This window comes from Macaca nemestrina, chromosome 16 (genome assembly GCF_043159975.1).
Source record: "Macaca nemestrina isolate mMacNem1 chromosome 16, mMacNem.hap1, whole genome shotgun sequence".
In the NCBI taxonomy this organism is placed as follows: Eukaryota; Metazoa; Chordata; class Mammalia; order Primates; family Cercopithecidae; genus Macaca; species Macaca nemestrina.
Window position 1 is genome coordinate 96,076,456 of NC_092140.1, and position 21,118 is coordinate 96,097,573.

The 21,118-nt window shown below is 37.4% G+C and overlaps 1 protein-coding gene across 12 annotated transcripts in view; it reads left to right on the top strand.

Moving 5' to 3' along the window:
* Positions 1-21,118, top strand: part of LOC105485958 (katanin catalytic subunit A1 like 1) — a 256,796-nt gene that overhangs the window by 15,907 nt on the left and 219,771 nt on the right. For all 12 annotated transcript variants that reach the window (XR_011614928.1, XR_011614927.1, XR_011614929.1 and 9 more), the window contains exons 2-3: positions 8,605-8,780; positions 11,788-11,948. Coding sequence is in view for 8 of the 12 variants with exons in the window: in XM_071081492.1 (XP_070937593.1) it covers positions 8,619-8,780; positions 11,788-11,948 (323 nt within the window). In the remaining 4 variants the exon portion in view is untranslated. The remainder of the gene's footprint in view (positions 1-8,604; positions 8,781-11,787; positions 11,949-21,118) is intronic.

Here is a 21,118-nt window from a genome sequence, read left to right on the forward strand (position 1 = left end):
CACCCACCTCGGCCTCCCAAAGTGCTGGGATTACAGGCATGAGCTACCGCACCCGGCCATGATTACTGTAACTTTATAGTAAATTTTAAAATCATGTAGTTGACATCGACCCCCAACAGGCATTTTTCCCCTCAGCCCCTTAGAAGTACTCCACCTGAATACGTCTGTGTTAGTAAGTCCTCCTACTTTACTGTTTTTCAAAACTTTTTCTATTTTGTGTTCTTTCATTTCCATTTAAGTTTTAGAATCAACTTGTGAATTTTTCCAAAAAAGGCTGCTGGGATTTTGATTGGGATTCCATTGACTCTATGGGTTACTTTCAAGATAATTTGACATCTTACCCGTATTGAGTGTTTTTATTCATAAACAAATACACATTTATTAATTTAGGTCATGTTTAATTCTCTTAGGTTTTAATAGTTCTCAGGTTACAAGTCTTGCACATATTTTGTTAAATTTATCCCAGAATATTTAATATTTTTGGATAATTTTACTGTTTTTAGTTTCTGGTTATTTCTCGTATGTGGAAATAAGATTGATTTTTGAATACTGACCTTGTGTGCTGCAACCTTACACAGCTCATTTATCAGTTCTAGAGCTATTTGCAGAGATCCTAGGATTTTCTCCACTGACAGTCATGTTTTCTGTAAATAAAAGCAGCTTTACTTCTTTTCCAATCTGCATGCCTTTTATTTTTGCATTACCTTATTGCACTGGTTAGAACCTCAGTTCTTTTTTTTTTTTTTTTTTGAGACGGAGTCTCGCTGTGTCGCCCAGGCTGGAGTGCAGTGGCCGGATCTCAGCTCACTGCAAGCTCCGCCTCCCGGGTTTTTACGCCATTCTCCTGCCTCAGCCTCCCGAGTAGCCGGGACTACAGGCGCCCGCCACCTCGCCCGGCTAGTTTTTTGTATTTTTTAGTAGAGACGGGGTTTCACCTTGTTAGCCAGGATGGTCTCGAACTCCTGACCTCGTGATCCGCCCGTCTCGGCCTCCCAAAGTGCTGGGATTACAGGCTTGAGCCACCGCGCCCGGCCAGAACCTCAGTTCTAATGTGGAATAGAAGGGGTGAGAGCAAATATCCTTGTCTTGTTCTTGATCTTGGGGAGCATTTAGTCTTTCACAATACATATGCTTGCTGTATGTATTTCATAGATGTCCATTACTCGGTTGAGGAAATTGTCTTTTATTTTTAGTTTGCTAAGTGTTCTTATGAATTATGTTGAATTCTGTCAAATATATTTTCTGTATCTATTGAGATGATTTATAATGTTTCATTTTTATTCTCTTAAAATTGATTGGTTTTAAAATGAACCATCTTGAATTCTTAGGATAAACCTCACTGGGTCATAATACATTATCCATTTTACATATTGCTGGATTTGATTAGCTAAAATTTGAAGATTTTTTTGTATCTATGTTTGTGAGGGATACTGATATGTAATTTTCTGATAAGATCTTTGTCTGATTTTTGGTGTAAGGCTAACACTGGCTTTAAAATATGAGTTGAATAGCCAAAAGAACTCTGGCAAAAAAGAAAAAAAAATTGGAAATATTTCTACCTCTTCTGTATTCAATTTCACTAATTGATATAGGACTTTTCAGATTAAGTACTCTATCTCTTCTTGGGCAAGCTTTGCTATGTGACCATCATAGAATTTGTCCATTTCATTAAACCCTCTTTTGTCTTTCAGTAGCTCCAAGGTTTGTAGTGATAGACCGCCTTCATTTTTTGTTTTGGTAATGTGTGTTTTCTTTTCTCCCTTTCCTGGTCAATCTTACTAGAGGTTTATTCATTTTATTGATCTTTGGGAAGAACCTGCTTTTGGCTACATTGAAATTTTCTCTTGTTTTTCTGTTTTCTATCTCATTGATTTCTTCCCTTAACTTGATTACATTTTTCCTTCTGCTGCTTTTGGTTTAATTTGCTTCCCCTGCTAGATTCTTAAGATAGAAGCTGAAAGCAAGAGTCAGCAAACTGCAGTCCAGGGGCCAAATCCAGCTTGCCACTTGTTCTTGAATGGCTCATGAATCAGGAATGATTTTTGCATTTTTATAAGGTTGAAGAAAAATCAAAAGAAGAATACTGTTTTGTGACATGTGGAAATTAAATGAAATTCAGATTTCATTGTCCACATGTAAGGTTTTATTGGAACACAACCGTATGTAGTTGTTTACAAATTGTGTCTGGCTGCTTTTGTGCTGGAATGGCAAAGTTGAGGGGTTGTGACAGAAACCATGTGGCATTCTCATTGCTTTTGCACTGCTGTTTCTGATCTGTAATCACTGTTTTAAGTGCCATGTATATCACTGTGCTGTGACATTTTACTTTATTATCAGTGCATACACATCATGTCAAAACAAGAAAAGATGAAAAAAATAGACTTGGAATGTTTTACTCTTAAAGCACGCTGAAGCATAGATTATTGAATTATGACAAGGCATTGTATTATGCAGTGACACTATAGTTGTGTTAAATACAGTATACACTGATATTATCAGACTCTGCATTCATCACAATATTCCCAACTCACAGGAAATTAATGGTCAGAAAAATGAGAAAACATAAAAAGGAATATCTTATTCCAGTAAAATTTCTTCACAAAATTAGAAAATAAAAATCAGGCTGCACCCAGAGTAAACTTCCAAGTGGCTCATTTGTTAGGCAGGCAAGGAAGTCATTTCTCAGTAGTGAAGTGACTAAATTGTGTTTGGTTACAACAGGCGCAGAATTGTATCCGGAGAAGGTAAACTTAGACTATTAGTCTTTTGGCAAGAAGAATTACTCAAAGAATTGAGGACATCAATAATCAATTAAAAAACAAGGCAAATGATTTTGAGTGGATTTCCTTGGCTTTTGATGAGTTGACAGATGTTACCAATACTGCTCAGTTGTTTATTTGAAAAGTCAAGGCTGAGTTTGAAGTTATTAAATAATCTTAATGAATAGTGTGTGTAGAATAGCTAAAGATATTTCAAAAAGTTAGGAAAACACTAATGGCTTGCAACCTGAGTGAAGTGTAGTCTGCTAAGATGCATTATAACTGATGGTGGTAAAAATTTGTGTAGAGTAGAAAAAATTCAGGTGGACAAATTTATAAAGCTGTGAAAGTGTAAGATGTTTAGAGTCTATGGTTACTTATTTTATTTCATAGCAGGTATTTTGCGGAGAATATTTGAATCTATCATGTAATATGAACCAGTAGTGTCAACATTTGCTCTTGTGGACCTAGCCATTGTCAGTTCTAGGAATTTTTGTCAGAAATAGAAGCTGCATATTTTCACTTGCCCTGCTGTACAGCAGTTTGATGGCTTATTAGTTGTAAGGTTTTATTGCAAACTTTTGAATTTAGAAGTGAGATTGAAATTTTTCTGAATGTGAGAAACTGCTGTCAATCTGAATATTGAATGCTGAATGGCTTTAGAAATCAGTTTGTGATGCAGACTCAATAGTATTTCTTAATGAATTCAACCTAAAATTACAAGACAAAACAGTTCTTGTATCAAAACTAATACTGCAGTAAAGTTATTTCAATGGCAACCACTATTCTTTGAATCACAAGTAATATCAAGTCATTTTATATAGCTTTCCATGCTGTTATAAGTTAAAACAAAGAAGGTCTCCATTCCTACCCAGTTTGCAATAGGTGTGTTTTCTGAGTTCAAACTACAGCTTCAGCAGCATGTTTTAGAACATGATGTAAGTGCCAAGGAAATTTCCATTTAACTGTGCAGTTGAGGCACTTTTTATTTAACCTTTAATTGGAATGATTAATCTGCAAATAATGACATGCTAAAAGGTAAATACTAAGAGAAGAGTAAATCCTTTAAATGCCTTCCAAACAATGATTATGCTGAATTGAAATCATATACTTGTGATTTACTATCAGTATAAAGTAGCACCTAATTAGTACTTTTGAAAAAAGACATTTTCAAACATGAAATTTATTGTATTCAAGGTAAACATTAGAATGTGTGAACATTTGTGATTGATTCTCATGATAGGGAACACTAACTTTGAATCCCAACTAAGTGAAATATTGTCCCCAGAAAGAGTTTCAGTCTTCTCCTTAGTCAATCTGTCTTACAGAAAGTTGTACTCTGTTATTGTTTCTATAATATTTTGAATTGCATCGATAAGAATTATGGAATTTTTTGTCTCATTATATAAGTAGTTATATAATATCCTTCATTTTGTTTGTTAGCTCTCAAAACCTAAAGTGTTTGCTTGTCAGGTCTTTTACAGGAAAAGTTTTGCCAACCCCTCCTTTGTATCAGGATATTTTTATCTTTCATAAGTTTGTGTCTGTACTTGTGAGCAGGATTAACACTTTTGTTTCACAATGACTTTAAAGAGAAATAATTTGTAGAGCATCTTTGTTTCTACTGGATTTGTTAATTACATATTACTCATTATAGTAAGACCATATGGTTTTGTGTTAATATTCTAAATTTGAAGATGAGACTTTCCATGGTTGTCCTGTATTCTGTGGATAGATCCACTGGACATTGAAATTAAAAGTAGTTGTATTAGTCCATTCTCATGCTGCTGTGAAGAAATACCTGAGACTGGGTAATTTATAAAGAAAGAGGTTTAAGTGACTCACAGTTCTACATGGTTGGGGAGGCCTCAGGAAACTTAAAATCATGGCAGAAGGCACCTCTTCACAGGGCTGCAGGAGAGAGAATGAATGCCAGCAGGGGAAATGCCGGATTCTTATAAACCCATCAGATCTCATGAGACTCACATTATCATGAGAACAGCATGGGGGGGAACTGCCCCCGTGATCCAATCCCTCCACCTGCTCCTGCCCTTGACATGTGATTATTACAGTTCAAAGTGAGATTTGGTTGGGGACACAGAGCCAAACCATATCATTCTGCCTGTGACCCTTCCCAAATCTTATGTCCTCACATTTCAAAGCACAATCAAGCCTTTCGTACCGTCCCCCAAAGTCTTAACTCATTCCAGACTCAAAAGTCCAAGTCCAAAGTCTCATTTGAGACAAGGCAAGTTTCTCCCACCTATGAGCCTGTATCAAAAACAAGTTAGTTACTTTTTAGATATATTGGGAGTACAAGCGTTGGGTAAATACACTTGTTCTAAATGGGAGAAATTGGCTAAAACAAAGGGATATAGGCCCCATGCAATTCTGAAATCCAGTAGGGCAGTCATTAAACCTTAAACTTCCAAAATTACCTCCTTTGACTCCATATCTGACATCCAGGTCACACTGATGTCAGAGGTAGGTTCCCATGGCCTCGGGCAGCTCCACCCCTGTGGCTTTGCAGGGTACATCCCCACCTCCTGGCTGCTTTCACAGCTGGCCTCGAGTGTCTGTGGCTTTTCCAGATGCATAGTGCAAGCTGTTAGTGGATCTACCATTCTGGGATCTGGAGGGTGGTGGCCCTCTTCTTACAACTCCACTAGGCAGTGCCCTAGTGGGGACTCAGTGGGAGCTCCAGCCACACATTTCCCTTCCGCACTTCCCTAGCAGAGGTTCTCCATGAGGGCCCTGCCCCTGCAGCAGACTTCTGCCTGGACATTCAGGCATTTCCATACATCCTCTGAAATCTAGAGGGAGGTTCCCAAACCTCAGTTCTCATCTTCTGTGCACCCACAGGCCCAACACCATGTGGAAGCTGCGAAAACTTGGGGCTTGTACCCACTGAAGCCATGGCCTGAGTTGTACCTTGGCCCCTTTTAGCCACGGCTGGAGTGGCTGGGTGCAGAGCACCAAGTCCCACGACTGCACACAACAGGGGGGCCCTAGACCCAGCCTAGGAAACCCATTTTTCCCTCCTAGGCCTCTGGGCCTGTGATGGGAGGGGCTGCCAACATCTCTGATGTGCCCTGGAGGCATTTCCCCATTGTCTTGGTGATTAGCTTTTGATTCCTTGTTACTTACTCGAATTTCTGCAGCTGGCAGAAATGGGTTTTTCTTTTCTATTGCATTGTCAGGCTACGCATTTTCTAAACCTCTATTCACTGCTTCCCTTTTAAACATAAATTCCAATTCCACACCTAATCTTTGTGAATGGGTAAAACTGAATGCTTTTAAGAGCAACTCCCCCCTCCCAAATCACCTCTTGAACACTTTGCTGCTTAGAAATTTCTTCCGCCAGATACCATAAATCACCTCTCTCAAGTTCAAAGTTCCACAAATCTCTAGGGCAGGAACAAAATGCTGCCAGTCTCCTTGCCAAAGCATAGCAAGGGTCCCATTTATCCCAGTTCCCAACAAGTTCATCTTCATCTGCAACCACTTCAGCTTGAACTTCATTGTCCATATCACTATCACCATTTTGGTCAAAACCATTCAAGAAGTCTCTAGGAAGTTCCAAACTTTCCCACATTTTTCTGTGTTCTGAGCCCTCCAAACTGTTCCAACCTCTGCCTGTTGCCCACTTCCAAAGTCACTTCCACATTTTCAGGTATCCTTGTAGCAGCACCTCACTCCTGGTACTAGTCTACTGTATTAGTCCTTTCGCACACTGCTATGAAGAAAAACCTCAGACTGGGTAATTTGTAAAGAAAAGAGGTTTAATTGACTCACAGTTTTGCATGGCTGGGGAGGCCTCAGAAAACTTACAATCATGGTGGAAGGCACCTCTTCACGGGGGCAGGAGAGAGAATGCATGCCAGCAGGGGGAATACCAGACGCTTATAAAACCGTCAGATCCCGGCCGGGCGCGGTGGCTCACGCCTGTAATCCCAGCACTTTGGGAGGCTGAGGAGGGCGGATCACAAGGTGAGGAGATTGAGACCATCCTGGCTAACACGGTGAAACCCCGTCTCTACTAAAAATACAAAAAAAATTAGCCGGGCATGGTGGTGGGTGCCTGTAGTCCCAGCTACTTGGGAGGCTGAGGCAGGAGAATGGCATGAACCCAGGAGGCAGAGCTTGCAGTGAGCCAAGATAGCGCCGCTGCACTCCAGCCTGGGTGACAGAGTGAGACTCCATCTAAAAAAAAACAGAAAACAAAAAACCATCAGATCTCTCATGAGACTTACTCATTATCACAAGAACAGCATGGAGGAAACTGCCCCCTTGATCCATTTACCACCACCTGGTCCCGCCCTTGACACGTGGGGATTATTACAATTTAAGTGAGATTTAGGTGAGGACAGAGCCAAACCGTATTAGTAGTGTACTATTTGCTGCAGTGTGATTCTCAAGTAATGTAACTCTGCCTTCATGGAACCTATAAGGGGAAAATAACATGCCAAACACATAAACATTTGTTTTCAAAAATGTTTTGGAGTCAGTTGAAATGCCTAGAACTAGTGATGGTTAATTTTCAGGAAGAATTTTTGAATTCCTGAAGAACAGATAAGAGATTGAGAGAGTGGAAGAGTCAGGCTCCCCAAGCCAAAGTTTAATTCCCTGAATAAGTCATAGAGTAGTATTTCGATTTTCTTCTTTATGTGTATTCATTGGTTTACTGTTCCTGGAAATCAGAAGGCAATTTTGACTCTTTCTCAGGATATCATTCTCCTGTATCTCTGGACTTCTATTCTTTTTAGTCTTGAGAGGAAAGTATCTTTGCATAGAAGCCTTGGATGATTCTAGGAGACTTTTGGAAAGCCTGGAAGAAAAGCCAGAATTACTGGACTGGAGAGCTTTAGTGGAAGCCAGAAATTTAGAGGGTATTCTGACTAACATCTTATAGAAAGGAAAATAACGATAGTTATTTGCATGGCCAAAGAGCTATAGAGAATCATGGGGTCTTAGAAGATTACAAATTGGGGTTCAAAGAGTTTAATTTATAGGTGTTTGCTTAGATTTAAATTTGAGGCAATTACATGAGTATAAATGGTACACAGACAACTATAGACTGTCTTTAAAATCTATTCTTTAAGTATAACTTTTTATTCTTGGGGCCAAGAAGTTTTAGTGAGAACTAGTTCTTATAGTTTCAACTGACTTCAGTAGAAAATATATTCATATATTTATGTGATAATCATATTTTTTATGTTGTCAAGAATAAATTGAATAAAACAAGTTCATCTATTATTGCAGCCTATGGTAATTATAAAGGAATAAGGAAAACTAGTGTCCAATTTTATGTATCTGTAAGTAAATCAGTAGTTCAGAGCTGTGTAACCTCTCTCCCTATTATTTCCATGGGTATTCTTTTGTAATCTCCTTTATACTTCCAAATTTGAAAACTTTGTTTAGTATTATAAGATGCGTACAGATAACCTAAAAGAATGGTAACTGTTTTGACTTTCAAAGTAGTTCTAGGCTGGGCACAGTGGCTCACGCCTGTAATCCCAGCACTTTGGGAGACCGAGGTGGGTGGATCACCTGAGGTCAGGAGTTTGAGATCAGCCTGGCCAACATGGTGAAACCCATCTCTACTAAAAATACAAAAATTAGCTGGGCGTGGTGGTGCACCCCTGTAGTCGCAGCTGCTCAGGAATCGCTTGAGCCTGGGAGGTGGAGGTTTCAGTGAGTCAAGATCACGCCGCTGCACTCCAGTCTGGGCAACAAAGTGAGACTCTAACTCAAAAAAAAGTAGTTTTAAACATATTTTAAAGAACAATAAATGTTTTAAAGTCAGTGCTGAAAACTTTAAAAAGTCATTATATTTTATGTTTAGGTCTCTGAAAGAAGATGAATTTGGCTGAGATTTGTGATAATGCAAAGAAAGGAAGAGAATATGCCCTTCTTGGAAATTACGATTCATCAATGGTATATTACCAGGGGGTGATACAGCAAATTCAGAGACATTGCCAGTCAGTCAGAGATCCAGCTATCAAAGGCAAATGGCAACAGGTAAGATGATATTAAAGTATTAGATGTGTTGGGACAGCAGTACCCTATTTTACTTGAGAGATTAGAGTCGAAAAATGAGTTTGAGATGGAAATAGTTCCTATTTATCTGAATACTGAACTATGTTTAAAATGTGCTCTTGTATATTTTAGTATCTTACCTAGTTAATGTTTTGTTTTTTGATCATATGTTTCATGAGGTATGTTTTGAAGATATTTAATTCCAATTGAATCTACTTTTACTTTTTTCTGTTTTCATGATCAGTTACCTAATTGTGTGACTACAAACTTTTGAAATAAAGTATTTCATTCATTCATTCTTTTTTTCTTTTTGAGACAGAGTCTTGTTCTGTTGCCCAGGCTGGAGTGCAGTGGCACGATCTTGGCTCACTGCAACCTCTGCCTCCCAGGTTCAAGCAGTTCTCCTGCCTCAGCCTCCCAAGTTGCTGGGACTGCAGGCATGCACCACCATGCCCAGTTAATTTTTGTACTTTTAGTAGAAACAGAGTTTCACCATGTTGGCCAGGCTGGTCTTGAATTCCTGACCTAGTGATCCACTCACCTCAGCCTCCCAAAGTGCTGGGATTACAGGCGTGAGTCACCGCACCCGGCCCATTCTTTCTTTTTTTTTTTTTTTTTTTTTTTTTTTAAGGGTTTTGCTCTGTCACCCAGGCTGGAGTGCAGTGGTGCCGTCACAGCTCACTGCAGCCTCAAACTGCTGGGCTCAAACGATCCTCCCACCTCAGCTTCCCAAGTAGCTAGGGGGACAGGTTCACACCACATGTCCAGCTAATTTTTAGATTTTTTGTAAGGACTGAGTATTGCTATGTTGCCCAGGGTGGACTCAAACCCCTGGCCTCAAGTGATCCTCCTGCCTTGGCCCCTCAAAGCACAGGTATTACATATGTGAGCCACTGTGCTGGACCTGAAATAAAGTATTCATACTTGCCCTTTTCCCTTTCATATTTACATGTTGTTTTGACCCATTTTGCAAAACTCTTTTGAAAGACTCCTTAAAAATACAAATGAGTCAGTAATCTAATAAAAAACATTACTATATTTATTGTCTTTTGACTATATAATTTGATTAATAAGACAGTTAATAAAAACTTGAATTTTAATTTACCCACTTACTGTTTTTTAAATTTAATGTTTTAATCAGTATCTTTTAGCATAGTTCTTGCTTTGCTGCTCCAATTTCAAATTAATTGTAACTTTTAAAAACGATTTTTTTTTTTTTTTACAAATCATACTTATAAGCAATAGATCTTTAAGGAAATAAATAGAAGCATCTTCAGTGATGTTTAAACAAAATTGGCTTTTGTTTTGTAAGGGTTTATTATTTAAGCTTGTGTTTTCACCTGTTATACTGAAACAACATAACATCCTTTTTAGAAAATGTTAAGTGAAAAAATACGGAACACTTCAGGAGTTCGTGTGCATCCCGTGCAGGGGACATATTGCTCTTGTCTGTGTTACTCCAGTGTTAGTATATGTGCTGCCAATGCAGACCACTCCCCACTTGGTGTTAAAATTTAAAATCTTTTAAAAATTACAAGTACTAAGTCAAGTATTTCTTTGAAGTTTCCATTTTATGTACTAATGCCTTTCAAGTGTTTCTTCTAGTTTTTCCATTAGTCAGAAATTGATGTTTTCCTAAGTTTTGAGGGTAAATTTGACTTATTTTCCAACTTAAATGTTACCAAATTATATTGATTGAGAACAATATACTTGCTCCAACTCAGGCTCAAATTTTTAGTTGTTTTCTTCTATCCTTCCTGTTAGCTACAGGCAGGGTATTTTATTAATCTATCATGGAAGTATTTTTGACATGTTCTGAATTGTGTATGTTAAATAGTGACCATTTCTACTATGTTTCTTTCCACTGGGTTCTGAAATTACATTTCTTCCAGTGTAGCATATTGTGTAATTGCATGTATTAGCAGTTGAATTTTACCTAGCTTTTTCTTTGGATCTGTAACTCCTTCATATGTTCCTTTTAATATATTATTCAATATAAAGATGAGGGAAAATTTTTTATACTCTGCTTTACAGTATGACTTGCTTTCTGGTTAAAGAAAAAACAATTGTTAAAATGATTTATAATTGTAATTTTCTTTTCTTTCTTTTTTTTTTGACATGGAGTCTTGCTCTGTTGCCCAGACTGGAGTGCAGTAGTGTGATTGTAGCCTCGGACTCTTGGGCTCAAATGATCCTTCTGCCTCAGCCTCCTGAGTAGCTAGGACTGTAGACTCGCGCTGTCATGCCTGGGCTAATTTTTTTGTTTCCCTAGGCTGGTCTTGAATGTAATTTTTAATCTTTATCTGTTTACTTTTGAAAATGAGTTTGTGCTCAAAGTTTGAAAACACAAGAATTTCCTCATAGTATGTGTTCAGTTAAATTTTTTAAATACAGGAAAAACCTTGTCTTTGAAATAAAAATAAACTTTACTCAGAACTCAAAATAATTTAAATAAGGCAAAAATAATTCAGATTTCAGTTGAAGGAGAATTTAAATAAAAACTGGAAGTTTGTAATTCATAGTATAATACCACTTCTAGCTTTCAGACACTCATGACAGGCATTTTATATTTAGTGATATTGGGAATAGGAATTGTGTTGAAAATTTTGGCTTACCGTTTTTTGGAATCTATTTACAAATATATTAAAAGTATTTAGCACAATATTTTACATTTCTTGGAATGTTTAACTTGTTACCTACTTAGTTGATTGTTTTAAATTGTATTAATGATCTTCACGTTCTTTGGTAGAAATGGAATTCCATTATGAAAGAGAGATAACTACTTATTAAAAGGTATAGAATTATGGTTTTTTCAAACTAATTTCTGCCCTTTTCTCAGTATTACTTGAAATAGTTCTTTGTGTTTATGAATGTTTTAATGATTCATTTTTCATACTTTGACATTAAGAAAACATGCACTCTATAGCAATTTATTTAAAATTTATGAAGTCTTTAAACAGCTTCTAGCATAAAGCCTTTTTTTTTTAAGGTTCGGCAGGAATTATTGGAAGAATATGAACAAGTGAAAAGTATTGTCAGCACTTTAGAAAGTTTTAAAATCGACAAGCCTCCAGATTTCCCTGTGTCCTGTCAAGATGAACCATTTAGAGATCCTGCTGTTTGGCCACCCCCTGTTCCTGCAGAACACAGGTAAATAGAACTTTATATTCTCTTTAGGTTCTTCTGGTTAATTGATGTTCACAGTGAAGCATGCTTTGAACAAAGTATGAAAAATCATTTTTGGGGACATGTAAATTCAGTATCTGTTTTTAATATTCACATTTATAGGTTTACAGTTATGTATTTGATAAAGTACAGAAGTAAATGTCTTGTTACATATCTTGCTTTTAGAAATGCTTTATTTCGCTAATAACAATAGATGCCTATTGCTAGTCCTAAAATTTATCAGTTAAGAGAGGTCTTTTAGGTTTCATAATGGCAGCATCAAAACTTGGATAGTTTTGCTTTTTTGCTTGAAGAGATTCTAACAACTTCAGATGAAGTGGTGGAGAAATTGAATGTTCCTGGTTGGGCCTACAGTCAATTTCCAGAGTTTTAGTGTAGAAGGAACCTTACTGATAATGTTTAAGTGGCTTAGTGCTTAAAGTCAGATTCCTCAGTGTGGCGTCTCCCACCAGTTTTCTCTAATACCCAGCCTGTGCATCATTTACGTTAAACCTCTCTGTTTCTGCCCTTTTTTGTCATCTTGTCTGTGTAGTCTCTTCTTTCTGCAAGGATTACCCATAATCCCCATCTCTAAACAACTCATATTCATTCAAGTCTCAACTCAACTGACTATCCCCTCTGCAGCCTCTTTCGATTTGCCCAGACATAGCAGTTTGTTCTTAGTGGTTATCATGTTGCATTTATTTGTCACTTCACAAGATTTGCAAGGACAAGGACCATGGTTTTATTTAAAACAAAAATTAAATAATAAACTTTCATTGCTAACGCAGGGTTTGGCACGTAGTAGACATTCAACCAACATTGAATGAGTTAACTCCATTCGTTTCACAAGTGAGGAAACTGAAACCTGAGAGACCCTAATCATGCTAGATCAGGATGTGAGTTGAGGTCTTTCTGGCTTTCTGTCTGCTTTATTGTGAGGTGGTATTGTGGCCAGAGTGTTGCACCATAGAAAATATGTTTTCCTTTGGCCAGTCTCTATAGTAATCTGTTGAAATTTTCTAAAAACATTTTAAGAGCTATGAAAAATGGTTAATTTATTCCTTTGGATTTTTTCCACTGAATTACAGATAATTTTGTGATTTTCATTGTGAAAGCAGTAGATGAAGATTCTTTTTTAAGCTCTGCAACAATGTAGTTTTCCTCTGATGTAACCACCTTCAGGTGTTTTATACTAAGGTAACCCATATCCCTCGAAAGGCAGTGTTTTAAGAGTCATATCATTGTTACCATGGAAGTTCCAAAATACTGAACGAATGACATTTTAACCTACTATAACTTGAAATTTTCCTGTATGTATGTATAATGAAATACCTTGTTTTTTTACTGAAAGTCATTAATTCTGAAATATACTTCTAGTTTAAAGCTAAAAGCTGGCAATAACTTTAAATATAGGAATATATGCTCTGAATTGCTCGAGTACCATGATTCATTTCAAGCAGCAGTGTCTGCAGATAATAACTAATATTGATGGCTCAAACTGAATAAAAAGTTGTGGATGACATTTTCCCGTTGATGAATACTGATCTCAAAATGTATCACTAGAATGACACTAGTCCAGTTATTTTCTTTTCTTTGTCCTTTCTTAACTGTTCGTAACACAAATCTGACTTATTTTTGTGCTTGTTTTTAAATCCTTTTTCTAAATGAAAGTGAAAGATGAGTGGACCAGAATGTGTTTCTCTGATTCTCCTTTCTTTGTACTAAATTTTTTTAAAAAGTTTTCTCTGTGCATAGCCATTGTATGTGGGTTTTTTGTTTTTTTGTTTTTTTTCCTCTGTGGATCAGAAACCCTGAATAAAAGCAAATCGCAGATTGTATATTGTCTGGGGAAAAAATAGATTTTCATTCCCATGTGTATCAACAACAATAAGAAAACACTTTACAACTCCACAAGGTTCTACTAGAGAAGGAAATATAAGACATTGAGTAATAGCATGGGATTAATAGTTTAAAACTTTATGAATAAAATTTTTATGTAAGCAAAAACAGTGGGTCCTTCATCAATTAACAATGTAAGGTGAACGTTAATGAACTAAATCTTATGCTGGTTTGTGGCACAGAATGTATGCAAGGGCTGATAAAATAAATATTCAGATTGCAAATTTAGATTTAAAGGTTATGGAGGATTAGAGTTGTATGATATTTTTCTTGTTTTACAAACTTTGTTTCTTCTCCAGGTCATGTAAAACAAATATAATAAGATTTTCACTTAGTGGTAGTGAATGGTAGATAGTCATTGGATATTCTTGGTTTAATGGAAAGACATTTGACTTCAGTTGATGAGATTGTGGATTCTGCTTCTGAAACCTACTTGCTTTATGACTTTGAGCAAGCCATTTACCCTCCCTAAACGTTAGTCTCACTATCTGTAAAATGAAGATCTCTACGTCATGGAATTGAAAAAAAAAATTAAGACAGCAACTGGCGTGTAATAAGTAATTAAAGTTAATGGTCATCTCTGAAATAAAGGACTACAAATTCTTTCAGAGAAATAGCAAGAATAACAATTAAAAGTGATAGCCTCATTCATAAAACAAGTCCTTTTATTTTCTTCCTGCAGATTCTACCTAATTCCTTAGTTTCCTGAAACATTTCAAGAGCTCTGACAGAGAGGGTATGACTTTTTAAATGTCCAAGTCTTGAGCAGTTGGTGATTATTTCCAGGGGAAGGATGATAGCTAATAATTATTAGTCACTTACTGTATATGTTATATACATTATTTTATTTAAAACCCAAGTGATCCCATGAAGTTTAGGTACTGTTACTGTGTATCCATATTATCATCACTAATTTATTATTATGAACCCCATTTACAGTTGAGGAAACTGAAGCTTATAGTTTGTAATTTTTCCAAAGTCATCTGAACAAGGAAGTAGCAGAGCCAGGATTTGAACCCAAGTCTCTTCATCTTTAGGAGTCTTATTTGTATGCACTCTGCTATATTACTTTTGCATATATACTCAGTGGGTATATTCTGAGTATATTTTGATACACATCTGTATATCCTGGTATTATCTACTTGTTAACATTCTTACTAGTAGTGGTGGAAGAATAAACAAACCGAAAATGCTTAATGAAATTTTGATATTTCAAGGATAACTAAAAAGAACTTTCCAAGCGAGCATCACACTGAAATTACAATTTAAGTCAATAGGAAAATATGATATTTTCTTGTTTTGTTTTTTCTTTTCTTTTCTTTTTTTTTTTTTTGCCATCTATCATCTTGTAATTTACCTTGTTTTATACAAAGCATTTCAGAGATGCTTCCGGTGTGATTGGCATTAGCCACTAATTTGGTAGCCCTGTTTATGGTTCTGTTCTTTTCACTTCATTGACATTTAACAGACACTTCTCCATCCCTGTTGCTGCGTACCAAGGTAATCTGTGTATTGTGATTTTCCATCAGTGGTGTTGCCACATTGTTTGAAGTTCTATTTCTGTGTCATGGGTCTGCTGAATTTGATCATAATTAAGGTTTAAATCACCAGCAGTTGCTTGGATAAATCAAAATAATATTTTAAAATTTTGATTCATTGCCTTAAATGTGAGTAAACTGAGCTACAAAAGTAGGATCATGATGGTAAGTAGTGGCAATTTTAGAATTAAACTCCAAAGAGATGAAGTCTCTAGCTCATTCTTAGTGTCCTAAGTTAAAATATTTCTTGTATTAATGAAATGATTTTATAATAGTTTACAAGTAGGCTTATTAACTACATTTTCTTTAATGAATTGGTTTCTTCCAGTGATACCTGAAACCGTGAAAGTAGTATTTTCTGTATTGCAGCAGTATTCAACATGGTATATATTCAATAAACTATTCTTCATTTAGCTTAAAAAATAAGTATGGTAGGTCCTTTTTTCCCCCAACTTTATTGAGGTATAAATAACAATTAAAAATTGTACATATTTAAGGTATACAGGTTGATTATTTGATATATATATGTGTTTTGAAGTACTTATCATAGTAAGCTAATTAGCATATCAGTTACCTCACATTTATTTTGTTTTTCGTTTTCATTTTATGGTGAGAACACTTAAGATCTACCCTCTTAGCAGATTCAAGTATACAGTATTGTTAACTGTAGTCACCTTGCTGTACATAAGATATCCAGAACTTACCGTGCATGACTGAAACTTTGTACTCTTTGACCAATATCACCTCATTTTCTTCTCCCCTAGCCCCTGGTAGTAACCACTCTACTCTCTTTCTAGGAGTTTGACTCTTTTTATATTCCACATATAAGTGAGTAACATGGTTTGGATGCTTGTCCCATTCAAATCCCTTGTTGAAATGTGACCTCCATGGTTGGAGATGGGGTCTGGTGGGAGGTACAGGATCATGGGGACAGATTCCTCATGAATGGCTTAGTACCATTTCCTTGGTAATGAGTGAGTTCTTGCTCAGTTCACATGAGATCTGATTGTTTACAAGAGTGTAGCACTGCCCCCTGCAACCCTTCTTGCTCACTCTTTCGCCTCGTGATATGCTGGCTTCCCCCTTTGCCTTCTGCCATGATTGTAAGCTTCCTGAGGTCTCACCGTAAGCCAAGCAGATGTTGGTGTCATGCTTGTACAGCCTGCAGAACCATGAGTCAAGTACACCTCTATTTATAAATTACCCATCCTCAAGTATTTCTTTAAAACAATGCAAAACAAAAACAAAAACAAACAGACTAACACAGTCAGATCATGTCGTATTTGTCTTTCTGCATCTGGCCTATTTCACCTGCCACAAGGAAATGGTAGGATTTCCCTCTCTTAAGGTCGAATAATATTTCTCTTTCTTTGTGTGTGTGTGTGTGTGTGTGTGTATGTGTGTGTATGTGTGTGTATGTGTACACACACCCTGCCCCCAACATATATGCACACATTTTCTTCATTCATCTGTCAATGTATTTTTAGTTTGTTTCCATATCTTAGCTATTACCAGTAATGCTGAAATGAACATGAGAGTGCAGAGATCTGACACACTGATTTCATTTTCTTTGGCTGTATGCTCAGAAGTGGGATTGCTGGATCATAAGTTAGTTCTGCTTAATTTTTTGAAGACTCTCCATACTGTTCTTTATAATAGCTATATAGTACCAATTTATTCCAAGTGGTAGGTCTTTCAAAGTTGCATCTTTTGGGAGAGAGAGCAGTAAGAATAGGATACACAAGCCTGAAATTAATCATTTTATTTCTTCTATATAGATGCCCTAAAACTTTAATAGGCCTTCTCAAGAACCAAGGGGAATGGTATACTGTGTTTCTGTAAACATATAGATAGGAAGATTGATTTTTTTTTTGGATCAAATTAGTGCTATTCAGTAGAAAATCAAAGAGGAAATTTTTATTGACTTGGTATTAAAGTTGTTGTCTTATGTTTCTTTGGGTACTCAGAGAGATTAAGTAACTGACGGTGTTTTATATCCCAATTTGCATTGAAAAAGATCAGTTAAGGTCAAAGTCAGTACTGATAGAGAATAAACTATCATTCCTGCATACAGGTATTTCACCCAGGCTCTGGCTCAGTTATTTTCCTGGGGTTAGAAGGTTGGGGAGCAAGTTTTTCTATCAGTTCCACTACTAATTGAGTGATCCTGCAAGTTCCTTTCTCTATACCTCATTTTCCCTTCTGTAAAACATATATTGAAGTGAGATTGCTTTGTAGGATGCTGGCCTCTAGTATGCCTAGTACTGTGCCTGGTGCTGTCCCACATATGGTGGGATGCCGAAACAGACATGTTCCCTGCTCTCTTAGGCTTATGATTTTGTAGATGGGTGTGAAAGCCATTACAGAGTTAGAATGGACTGGATTTGGTGATTAATGAGATATAGAGAATGAGAGAAAAATTGGAGCAGATAATATCTACATCAAGCTGTTGAATAGGAGTTAGAAATGAGAACCAGACTTTGAGCGAGATTGGGATTCGTGTAGTTATTTCAGAATCATCAGCAACTAATGACAAAGAAATTTTAAGGTCATACTTTGTATGATGGAATAGGTTATTTGCCTAATACTATTGGCAGATTGAGATTATACTCATTTTCTTACAATTCTGGAGTCTTATTATCTTCTAAAATTCTGTTTCTGAGGTATGGGATGGACTCTTATTTGTAGACTGAGTGGAACGTGGGTAGCAGGGCTGATTAAGCACACTAATAACTGACATTTAGTGAGTTCTTAACTGTGAACCAGGTATTGTGCTTTTACATGGTTACTTTTTAAATCTTCGTAACCATCCTTAAAATAGGTACTATTATTATCATCCCTATTTTTCAGAAGAAGACACTGAGGCTTAAAGATTCTAAGTTATGTTATCAAATGCGTGTAGGTCAGATAGGATAAGGATTGAGAACTGGCATTGATGTAGCAGCAGGAGATCACTGGTGGCCTTGATGCACAGTTTTGGTGAAATGGTAGAGAATGATGGAATGGGTTCAAAGAATGCAGAGCGAGGAGCTGAAGACGATAAGTATGCACAGTTCCCTCAGTGAGTCTTGCTGAAAAAGGGAGCCAGGAAAGTGAGTGCCAGTTGGGGAAGACAAGTCGTTGAGGTTTGTTGTTTTAGAGAGAAAGGAATAACAGGAGGTTTGTATGCTGGCGGGAATGCTGCGGTAGAAAGTTGATGATGCGTGGGCTAGATGGACAACTACTGGAGCAGTGCCGTTAGGTGACAGGAGGAGATGAGATCTAATGCACATGTACAGGGAGTGCATGGGCAGCTGGCTCAGAGTCACAGCGGGGAGGCAGGGGCATGTAAGGGTGTGGTTGTAGAGAGGTGGGCAGATAGAGATGTGAGCGCTTGTGCAATCATTTCAGCAAGGAGAAAAATGCAAGCAAGACTATCTGAGATTGAGAACAGAGTGTGTTTTTCAGGGTCTAAATTCTGATCTAATGTGTTCCAAGGGTGGGAGGACATTCCATTTGGTTATTTTATTTTTTTTGTTCCTTTTATGTAAGTTTTCTCTAGGGAGCATTTGTATTATTTTATAGGACTCAGTGGTCACTCTTAAATTTCCATTCTCCAGTTCTAGGTATGTAATACAATAAGTGCTTAAAAACTTGGCATTTCTATCTTTTTTTAATGTTACAGAAAAGGCAACTGAAAGAAATTATAATTCATTAAAGATTAAGTAGTGGGAGCAAGATAGTGGTAAGTCAGAATGGAGCCATAACAATTACTTTTACATTTTTGTTGAAAAGATCTTTGCCTTGCTGCATGTTAGTGACTGTCATTTTCCCCTCCTCCTTGCAAACTGCTGTTTAATGTGTAGTATACATCTGTTGCCCTTCAGTGCCCCTTTTTTCTTTTTCTTTTTCTTTTTTTTGAGACCAAGTCTTGCTCTGTCGCTCAGGCTGGAGTGCAGTGGCGAGATATCAGCTCATTGCAACCTCCGCCTCCTGGGTTCAAGCGATTCTCCTGCCTCAGCCTCCTGAGTAGCTGGAATTAGAGACGTGAGCCACCACGCCTGGCTAATTTTTGTAGTTTTAGTAGAGACAGGGTTTCACCGTGTTGGTCAGGCTGATCTCGAACTCCTGACCTCGTGATCTGCCTGCCTCGGCCTCCCAAAGTGCTGGGATTAAAGACCTGAGCCACCATGCCCAGCCCCTTTTTTCTTAATTATAAGAAATCCTGCTGCTCTTCAGTCATTGCAGTATTGGGACCGAATTCTTGAAAATACCAAATAACTTCCTCACTTAATAATGAAAATGTCTGTTCACTGGACTTACATTGTTTTACTTTCATAATACTTGATATCATGTTGACCATCTTCTTTGGAACTCTCTTTTCCCTCCTAAGGCTTCTGTGACATTACACAATTCTGTTTTTTTCCTGTTTTATTCTGACTGCAGCCTCTTTCTCTTATCTCTTCCACTTGTTGCTCCCTAGTCCTTAGCTTTGTGAGCCCTATGGAGCCAAAGAGCGGTAGAAAGAAGGTCCTTACCCTCCAGGAGCTCATGTTTCCTTTGCACAGAACTTGACCATTCACCAGGCTAGATACAGTTTGGATCTATGTCCCTGCCACATCTCATGTTGAGTTGTAATCCCTAATGTTGGTGAAGGGGTCTGGTGGAAGGTGGTTACATCATGGGGGCGGATTTGCCCCTTTGGTGCTGTTCTCATGATAGAGCTCTCAAGAGATCTGGTTGTTAAAAAGTGTGTAGCACTGCCCCTTCCACCTCCCCCCACCCCCCACTCTGGCCATGTGATGTGTCTGCTCCCCTTTCACTTTCTGCCATGATGATAAGTTTCCTGATGCCCCTCCAGAAGGTGAGCAGATGCCAGCTTCCTGTACAGCCTGCTGAACTGCGAACCAGTTTACACCTCTTTTCTTTGTAAATTACCCAGTCTCAGGTATTTCTTTATAGCAGTGCAAGACTTGCTGGTTCTTCTCCTAGCCCTACCACATGGCTTCTCCGAGGACAAATCATTCAACCTGTCCCTCATTTTCCTCCTCTGTAAGTTGGGGATCAACATGAAAATTACTTCATAGGGTTATTACGAGAATTAAATGATTTAACGCATGTAAAGTGTGAAGAACATCCGGACACAGAGGAAGAGCTCAAGATGTGGTTGCCATTTTCATTGCCTATCCCTTACTTCCAGCCCACTTGATGTTCACATGGCAAATGCCCTCACCTCATTTGTTCAAATGGCACATAGAGAGTCCTACCCTGACCACCCTGTTTTAAATATTTACCCTTCACTGTCACCACTCTTGTTCCCTTACTCAGCTTTATTTTTCTTTATAGTACTCATTGTCATCTGATATTATTATATTATATATTGTATTATATTTGTGTGTTACCGTCCCTGCTAGATTGTAAGCTTTGTAAGGTCAGGACCTTTTATTGGTTTGCTGCTTTACCCTCCGCACCAAGAATATTGCCTGCCACAGTGTAAGTATTCCATAAATATTTGTTGAAAGAATGAGTAAATAAAATACTTATTTAGGTTTATTCATGCGTTTGCCAATGGTTTTGTTTACCATTTCTTGCATTTCACTATTTCTAGATTCAGTTTCATCTTTGCTGAAGAATATTTAGTAGTTTTTACAGCCAGGGTCTCTATTAGTGGTAAACTAATAGTTCTTTTCTCAAAATATCTGTATTTTCCTATCACTCTTTCATGATGTTTTAATA